This window comes from Anolis sagrei, chromosome 8, assembly GCF_037176765.1.
Source record: "Anolis sagrei isolate rAnoSag1 chromosome 8, rAnoSag1.mat, whole genome shotgun sequence".
Classification (NCBI taxonomy): Eukaryota; Metazoa; Chordata; class Lepidosauria; order Squamata; family Dactyloidae; genus Anolis; species Anolis sagrei.
This window is the reverse complement of record NC_090028.1, coordinates 29,552,586-29,561,849: the sequence shown is the minus strand read 5'-3', so window position 1 is coordinate 29,561,849 and position 9,264 is coordinate 29,552,586. Positions and strand designations below refer to the sequence as shown.

Below are 9,264 nucleotides of genomic sequence, written 5' to 3'. Positions count from 1 at the left end.
TGCCGAGTCACCGCTGCGCCTCTCCCTCCTTCCCTCTCTCCCTCCGCCCGTCAGTTCCTCCGAGAACGGCTTTGTGTCCCAAGGAGAAGGGCTCGGGGCCTCTTCTCAGGTCAAGGGGCGGAGCTGGAGTTCTTTGGTTCCCTCCTCGGCTCCCTCCCTCCCTCGCCATCGCTCCTATTGGGGCGGGGACGGCTTCCTCCGCCGTCGCCTTGGCAACCACCGACGCGTCATCACTAAAGGCCTGGCTATGCTCTCTTTCTCTACCCCGCGCGCTCTTGCGACGTCACGCCCGCGGCACTTCCGGCGCGCCGAGGAGAGGCCGAGGGCGGGCCCAGGCCCAAGAGGAGGAGGAGGAGGAGGCGGCGGGATGGAGGAGCCTGGCCGCGGTGGGGCCGAGCCAAGCGGGGGAGAAGGAGACGGAGGAGGCGGCGGCTCCGGGGGCGGACAAGAAGAGGAGGAAGGCGGGTGAGAGAGGGAGAAGGAGAGGGGAGGTCTGGGAGGGGAAAAAACCCCAGAAAATTGAGGGATTTGTTTTCGTTTACTTCCAAATAATAATAACAACAACTTTACTCTAGTCCTGTTCCGCCCTCAAATCTGCACATACCCACTTTTCTGGAAATAGGAAAATGGGTTTATATATCTGTGGAATGGCTGGGGTGGGGCAAAGAGCTCTTCTCTGCTAGGGCTAGGTGTGAATGTTTCAGCTGACCACCTTCATTAGCATTTGAAGGCCTGGCTGAGCCTGGGAAAACCTTTTGTTGAGAGGTGCTAAGATGTGCCTGGTTGTTTCCTCTCTGCTGTTTTGCTGTTGTAATTTTAGAGTTTTTTTAATACTGGTAACCAGATTTTGTTCATTTTCATGGTCTCCCTTTCTGTTGAAATTGATCACATGCTTGTGGATTTCAATGGCTTCTCTGTGTAGTCTGACATGGTGATTGTTGGTGTGGTCCAGCATTTCTGTGTACTCAAATAATATGCTGTGTCCAGGCTGGTTCATCAGGTGCTCTGCTATGGCTGACTTCTCTGGTTGAAGTAGTCTGCAGTGCCTTTCATGTTCCTTGATTTGTGTTTGGGCGCTGTGTTTGGTGCGTTTGTCCTAATTCCAACAGACCTCACTACCTCTGAGGATGCTTGCCATAAATGCAGGCGAAACGTCTAGAACATGGCCCTATAGCCCGAAAAACCCCACAAGAACCTAATAACTTTACTCTAGTTCTCTTCCGCCCTCAAATCTGCACATACCCACTTTTCTCCGCTATTGATTGTTTGTTGTTTGGTTATTATAATAATACAGTCCAGTCTCTGGGTTGTTCTAGGTTTTTTGGCTGTATGGCCATGTTCCAGAAGCATTTTTATTAATTATTATTATTAAACTTTATTTGTACCCCGCTAGCATCTCCCGAAGGACTCGATGCGGCTTACAAAGGCCAAGGCCTCAACATAACAACAACAGACAATAACGATGCAAGCAAATTAAAACATAAGCAATAACACAACAAAACATTACACTATTATACAATAAAATCAGGGCCAGGCCAATGAAGGGTTCAGGTTAAAAAAGGTGCTGGATGTGAGAGGTGGTATGTTGGAGTTCTGGGCAAGTGCAATGTGCAGAGAGTATTAAACTCTAGTAAAGTGCTTCTGGGACAAGGTGCTGGAGGTTATCCTATTCTGGAAAGGCACATCGGAATAGCCAGGTCTTCAAGTTCTTCCTAAAGACTGCCAACGTGGGTGCAAGTCTAATGTCTTTGGGGAGGGTGTTCCAAAGTCGGGGGGCAACCACAGAGAAGGCCTTGTCCCTCGACCCCACCAAACGCGCCTGCGACGCAGGTGGGATCGCGAGCAGGGCCTCTCCGGATGAACGAAGTGAGCGTGTGGGTTTGTAAGCGGAGATGCGGTCACGCAGGTAGGCGGGTCTCCTGACGTTTCGCCTGCATCTATGACAGCCATCCTCAGAGGAGCCCCCGGTGGCGCAGTGGGTTAAACCACAGGTCGCAGGTTCGAATCCAGAGAGAACGTGGATGAGCTCTCTCTATCAGCTCCAGCTCCTCATGCGAGAAGCCTCCCACAAGGATGGTAAAAAAAATCAAAACATCCAGGTGTCCCCTGGGCAATGTCCTTGTAAATGGTCAATTCTCTCACACCAGAAGCAACTTGCAGTTTCTCAAGTCACTTCTTACATGATAAAAAAAAATCCTCAGAGGTTGAGGGGTCTGTTGGAAACTAGGAAAAGTGTGTTTCTAAATCTGTGACACAGATAAGGAACTCCCAGTGGCACAGTGGGTTAAAGCGCTGAGCTTGTTGACCGAAAGGTTGCAGGATCGAATCCGGGGATTCGACAGCTTCTGCTGTCAGCCCCAGCTTCTGCCAACCTAACAGTTTGAAAACATGCAAATGTGAGGTGATCAATAGGTACCACTACAGCAGGAAGGTAACGGTGCTCCTTGCAGTCATGCCAGCCACATGACCTTGGAGGTGTCTACAGACAACGCCAGCCTTTCGACTTAGAAATGGAGATGGCCACCAACCCCCAGAGTCGGACACGCCTGGACTTACTGTCAAGAGAAAACCTTTACCTTTACTATATCTGTGATATTGAAACCCCAACCTTTCCAACTGGAATAGAAATAAACTTTGGTGGCCTTTCTTCAACCTGGTGAGAATTATTTGGGGAAAGGGAAAATCTTACTGGCTTTAATAGCTCACCAGGCATTTTGCGAATCCTCAGGACCCCTTGAAAGGATAGCAGTCTCAGACTCAGCAGCCTTCCCAAGGGGGATTTTTCTGCCTTCCGCTGGTCCCTGCTTGCTGCAGGACTCCCAATTTCTGCTCAGTTGGAGCCCCCAGTGGTGCAGTGGGTGTTAATGTTTCAATTGGCTACCTTGATTAGCATTTAATGGCCTAGTGGTTTTCAAGGTCTGGCTTCTTACTGCCTGGGGGAATCCTTTGTTGAGAGGCAATTAGTGTCCCTGATTGTTTCTTTTTTATTTTTGTTCTTTATTTACTATCCTGATTTTTTAAATACTGGTAGCCAGATTTTGTTCATTTTTATGGTTCCTCCTTTCTGTTGAAATTGATCACATGCTTGTGGATTTCAGTGGCTTCTCTGTGTAACTTGACATGGTAGTTGTTAAAGTGCTCAGCATTTCTGTGTTCTCAAATAATATACTATGTCCAGGTTGATTCATTAGGTGCTCTGCTATAGCTGACTTCTCTGGTTGAAATAGTCTGCAGTGCCTTTCATGTTCCTTTCCACAGATATAATACCCCAATTTCCCTAGTTTCCAACAGACCTCACAACCTCTGAGGATACCTGCCATAGATGCAGGTGAAACGTCAGGAGAGAATGCTTCTAGATCATGGCCATACAGCCCAAAAAACCTACAACAACCCAGAGATTCCAGCCATGAAAGACTTCAACAATACAGTAGAGTCTCGCTTATTCGACATAAACAGGCCAGAAGAATGTTGGATAAACAAAAATGTTGCATAATAATGGAATCTCCTACTGTTAGCCATCCATTAGACATCTAGAATACTAACAACGGTGATTCAAAGGGTTAAGGCAAGGCAATGCCTCAGGGATAGAGCGGCTAAGCAGGAAGTGCCCGGATTCGGAAGAGGAGCATGAAATTTAGAGGACCTCCTCCTCCTCGTCTTACTTTTTTCACTTATTGGGAATGGAGAGAGTTGGTGAGCGCTCCTTCAATTGAAGGTTAAATGCTGGAGGAAAGGGGGGGGGCATTGGATAAGAGTGTCGAATGAGACGGAACATCGGATAAGCGAGACTGTTGTAATAATAATAATAAATTTATTTTTGTACCCGCCTCCATCACCCCAAAGGGACTTTACGTATGGCACAATGTACCTAAAACATTACATAAAATAAGTAAACAATACAATACAGAATAAAACCAAAAACATATAAATAAAGCAATAATTTATACTCAAAACCAGCACCCAATAACCTATGGTGAGATCTGTCATGAAACCTGGCCAAGCAAACACAATAACAAGGTCATGAATTGTGCAAATCGTAGCTACTGAGTAAAGTGCAGTGCTGTGTCATTGATTGTGGACCATTGGGGCTAGTTGTCCAAACAGCCAAGTCTTCAATTCCTCCTGGAAGGAGGACAGTGTGGTACCTGCCTAATCTCCCTGGGAGGGTACTCCAGAGCTGGGAAGCCACCATTGAAAAGGCCCCCTCTCTCATCCCCACCAACTGTGCTTGAAACAGTGGTGGGACCAAGAGAAGGGCCTTCCCTGCAGATCTTAATGCTCGTGTAGGTACCTTATGGGGGATGCGGTAATGAAGATTATGTTTTATGATGTTATGTTTTATGATGTCTTAGCTGCTGTTGGTTTTATTGTTGTAATATAGTTGACTGTTGTGTTACTTTGCAACCTTGTTTATCTTGGGTTTGGTCCCCATGTAAGCCACCCCGAGTCCCTTTGGGGAGATGGTGGCGAGCTATAAGAATAAAGTTATTATTGTATCCTGCCACCATCTCCCCGAAGGGACTTGGGGTGGCTTACATGGGGACCAAGCCCAATACAAACAGGGTAGCACAAATGGCCAAGCCCAGCATAAAAACAAGCATAAAACAAGAATTACAAGGGAAAACAGAAATTAAAAACATCACAATAAACAATCTAAAACAGCTGAAGCTAGAAAAGGGAAAAGATCATAAAAATATAAACAACCAAAGCCATTCTTTCCCCAATTTTTCCAGAAAATGTTTTGGCAAAAAAATGGAAAGAAACCTGAAAACAACTTGTTTCCCCCTCCCCATTTTTGTTTTTTGTTTTTCCATGTCTAGTCCAGCGGCAGCTCCCTTTTGCTTCCCTCCCTAATGGCGCTCTTCTCTCCGCAGCTGAGGCCAAGACCAGGAAGACTTCCTCTCCTCCTTGTCAGCGCCATGCGGGCAGCCCAGGAGCGGGGCCAGGAGTTCCTCCCCCCAAAGAAGCGGGACCTCCCCCCGGCTGCCCCCACCACCATCACCAGCAGCAGCACTGAGGAGCCCCACGCAGCGGCAGAGAAGGGAGGCCCCCCCACAGAGTGGAGCCAGGCCACGCCCTCCCCCTCCTCCTCCCCATGGAGCACCGGCATCCAAGCTGGACTGACAGTGGACCAGTTTGGACTGCTCTACAAGGTGTCTGCCTTTCCCTCGCCACCACCGCCCTCCGCGGTGCTGAGCCTGAGCGCACTGCCCCCCGCCTCCTCCGCCTCTTCGGTCTTCGGGGGCGTGGCTTCGCCCTTCCTCCAGGCCCCTGGGGCACCCTTCCCACAGGTGCACTTTGCCCAGCTGCCCCCGGCCCCACTGCAATTCCTGGGGGGGCCCTTCTCGCTGCCCTACGCTCCCCAGGGATTCCTGCCAGGCCACCTGCTGCCCACCACCGCCGGGCTCCAGGGCCCACCCCACTTAGTGCCCTTCGTGCCCCTACTCCAGGAGGACCCAGGCTCTCCTCGGACAGCACAGGACGCGTTCGGCAACAAGGCGCAGGGCCGGATCCCTGTCTACTACCAGGTGTCCCACCTGCCCCCAGGATATGCTGCATTCGAGGCCCCCATGTCCAGCCTGGGACCGGAGCCGTCCCTGAGGGAGAGCAACCTCAGCCCTGAAGGAACCACAGAGAATGGGTTGCATGTCCAGGAAAGTGAGGCCAAGGGACGGTGGCCTCCAGCGGCTCTCCACTGTGGCACCAACGGCCCGACCTCGGTGGTCCTTCCTCCTCCTCCGGCGGCCAGGAGGGCCGAGGCCTCAGAGGCCTCTCAGCGCAGCAGCCCAGAGGCAGACCTGGAGGTGCAGCAGGTGGTGGGGGTGCTGGCCTTCCAGGGCCACTCTGGGGCTTCTGCTCCAGAGAGAGGCAGCCCGAGTCCCCTGAACCTCTCTCACGGCAGCCATGGACAGAAGGCAGACTCAGACAGGAACCTCTCGGCAGCTGCTCTGGCTGCAGCAGCTGACAGGAGGCCCTCAGAGCAGGAGCAGCTTTATCCCGGGCAGGTGCTTGCGGGGACAGCGGTAGCCAATGGGAAGCTGGGCCCCTTCCGTCCGGCCATTCGTGACTGCGTCCCGGGGTCCCCGAGCCCAGAGGAGGGGGCGGCAGAGTGTGCCCCCCGCTCTCAGGGCCACCTGCCTTCCCACTTCATGAAGGGGGCTATCATCCAGCTGGCCACTGGCGAACTGAAGCGAGTGGAGGACTTGCAGACCCAGGATTTTGTGCGTAGTGCGGAAGCCAGTGGAGGCCTGAAGATCGACTCCAGCACGGTGGTGGACATCCGGGAGAGCGCCTGGCCAGGCCTTGTGACGCTGCACTTTGTGGTGGGGGAGCAGCAGAGCAAGGTGAGCATTGATGTGCCTCCCGAGCACCCCTTCTTTGTCTACGGCCAGGGCTGGTCCTCCTGCAGCCCCGAGAGGACTGCCCGGCTCTTCGCCCTCCGTTGCCATGGCCTCCAGGTGGGCGACGTCTGTGTCTCCATCAGTCTCCAGGGCCTCAATGGCCACCCAGCTTCTCTGGCTAGCCCTGAGGGTGGGGAGAGGCCCAGCCGAGGCAGGCAGGGCGTCCTGCGGGAGCCCTCAGGGGTCCCAGCTGCAGAGAGGAGCCCCCCAGGGCTGGGAGGAGTGGGAAGAGGGCCCTCCCCAGAGGTCTCCCAGTTCAGCCCCGCTGTCTCTGCACTCGGCTGGGCAGGCACCGGTCCCCAGAGGCTCGGGGAGGAGTCCCTCAGGCCGCCCCTCCTGCGCCCCTCCTTCATTCCTCAGGAGGTCAAGCTATCTATCGAAGGCCGCTCTAATGCAGGGAAGTGACCCTCTGGAGAACTGCATTGCTTTCCTGCAAGGCCCAGCTGGGCCTCTTCTGGTCTGGTCTGTGCTCAGACCTCCCTGGTCGGTCGCCCAGGACCCCACCCAGCCTTCCCTGCAGCCGTGCGCCTCAATGCATTCCACTGAGAGAGCCCCCCTTTCCACCAGCAGGGCGGTGTTTAGGTCAAAAGTCAGGGCAGACGCAGGTGGGGGAGCCCTTGCTGCTCTTCTTCTGGAGGCAGGGGGAAAACTTCCAAGACCCCTCCTCACACAAGCACTTTACTAGGTCTCTGGCTTACTTATGAGGAGAAGCACTTGTGCCAGGCGCTTGCAGGGAGACTGAGCAGGCAAGGGCCAGGCCTAACCTCAGACAGCAGAGAAGTCCTGGACTGCCTTGGGTTGCCTCAGCAGCACGCCCTGAGTCTAGGAAGCTCATGCTCCTCACCTGGGACCAGGGAGAAGGTGGCCTCCGCAGTCCCTTTGAGTCTCGTTCCAAGTATGCAGCCTCTGCGCCCTGCAGCTGAGTGGGAGCCAGATCCAAAAAACAAGCGAGTTTGGGAGACAGCGTGTGTATCCGAGGACCCATCCACACTGTTTGTCTATACAGGAATGGGCCCTCTAGGCTCCCTGTCTGTGGACAGTGTCCTTCCCCTCCTGTGTGGCTGGTGTTCCAGTCCCTTCCTACTGTAATAGGGCACCTGAATCCTGGGCCCTTCTCATCCAGGTAGAGCCCTTGGTCCCTCTGGGAAACAGAGGCACTCCATCGCCAACATCAGGAGAAGAAAGCCTGCCTTCCTGGCTGATGACCATTGGGAGTACAATGCAGCACCACCATGCCACCTGATTAGAGGGCTGAAAGAGCCCAATGCAGGCCAGGAAATGTTGGGGTCCCAGCTACAGAGGAAGAGCTCTCCTCTCACTCCACCCCCCGGCATGTGCCCACTCCTTTGCACAGAGAGGCAAACAAAATTTGAAAAATGTGGAGATGGCTGGCAGTTAAACCTGAGGTGCTGCACCAGCTTTCCAACCTAGTCCCCTGCCTGCCTCAGAGTTGGCCCTCAGGTCCTTCTGTTTTTTCAGGGCATCCTAAAGCAGCAGCTTCTCTGAACAGCCCTATACAAAAAGCAAGGGAGGACTTGGCTTTCCTTCCCGGAGCCTTTCTGGTTTCTTCACCTTGGGACTAGGGAAAAGGAGGCATTTGTGTCTGTCTCCAAGTGTGTGATCTCTGGCATTGGCACTTTGCGCTGTCTCTGCCTGCATCATTGCCACTCCTCCAGCTGAGAGGTAGCAGAGGCGGGAGGACAGCTTTGGGGGGCTGTTGGAAAGTCCCTTCCCTCCTTTCTTTGGGGTTCAAAGTGAGCCTTGAGTGAGCCTTTTTCTCAGCTTTCTCTGACATGATCCACAATGTATTGTTTCTGTCCTGCTAATTGGCTGCTGTGCTCCTGCTGCCTGAGGCAGCCTGTCCCCAACTGGGTTGTTGTCATCCGTAGCAGGGGGGCCTGGGCCGCTGCTCTTCCTGAGGCGGGGGTTCGGGAGCCCAGGTTCCAGAGCAATAAGTCATTCCCTCCCCATACCCTACAGAGGGCCCCTTGCCCAGCAGTGCCTTCCCCATGGGGCCCCAAAGCGGCTCTTGGGCTGGTCTCAGCCCAGCAGCTTCTTTGCAGGACTCCACAATGCAAGGCAGGCAGGCAGGCAGGCAAGGAAAGAAGGCGATGTTGTGGCCCCCGCTCCCCGCCTGGGCCCCTTGCAAGCACCTTAGTCCCACGTGCAAATGTGTGTGCAGTGCACCAGGAGCCCCAGCCACATCCCAGGCCAAGCCTTAGGAGTAGCCGTCTGCCCGGCCCCGTCTCTCCCACCTACCCTTTACTGAAGCATTACTAGTCCAAGGGGGATAATCTATTTTGTTGTGCTTCTTTTGTATCTGTTTTAAATAAATCAATTTGTACTGTATATTTGTACTTTTGAGTCAGATCCCTTTCCCTGTTTTACCATTTAAAGTCTCTGTACACACAGATTGTATTTTTATTGTTAACGCTCTTACAGATACTGCATTTACCTTGCTGACCATGTAAACAGTATATATGCATATATCTATATATCTATATAATTATAAGCCTATAGCTTTTACCTTTCTGTGTCTGCCTCTTACTCATGCCGTGGAGCACTGCCCTGGCCAGCCTCTTTGGAACGGATTTGGGAAAAGGGAAGCCCTCCACTTCCCTGGGTGCTTGGTTTCACTGCCAAACCACTTGGTCAAAATGTTCCTTCCTCTAAAAGCAGTGGTTCTCAATCTTCCTAATGCAGTGACCCCTTAATACAGTTCCTCCTGTTGTGGTGACCCCCAGCCATAACATTGTTTTTGTTGCTACTTCACAACTGTAATTTTGCTATTGTTATGAATCGTCCTGTAAATATCTGATATGCAGGATGTATTTTCATTCACTGGACCAAATTTGGCACAGAT

At 52.7% G+C, this 9,264-nt stretch overlaps 1 protein-coding gene across 1 annotated transcript; it reads left to right on the top strand.

The window, feature by feature from the left end:
• The first annotated feature begins 216 nt into the window (after positions 1–216).
• Positions 217–8,927, top strand: ATXN1L (ataxin 1 like). The gene is made up of 2 exons (XM_060788442.2): positions 217–465; positions 4,875–8,927. The coding sequence occupies exon 2, from the start codon at positions 4,920–4,922 to the stop codon at positions 6,804–6,806; it is 1,887 nt and encodes a 628-aa protein (XP_060644425.2). The 5' UTR covers positions 217–465; positions 4,875–4,919; the 3' UTR covers positions 6,807–8,927.
• Positions 8,928–9,264: the final 337 nt, after the last annotated feature.

Excerpts from the sequence above, each read along its gene's own strand:
- ATXN1L (XM_060788442.2), top strand. The coding sequence starts at position 4,920 with ATGCGGGCAGCCCAGGAGCGGGGCCAGGAGTTCCTCCCCCCAAAGAAG.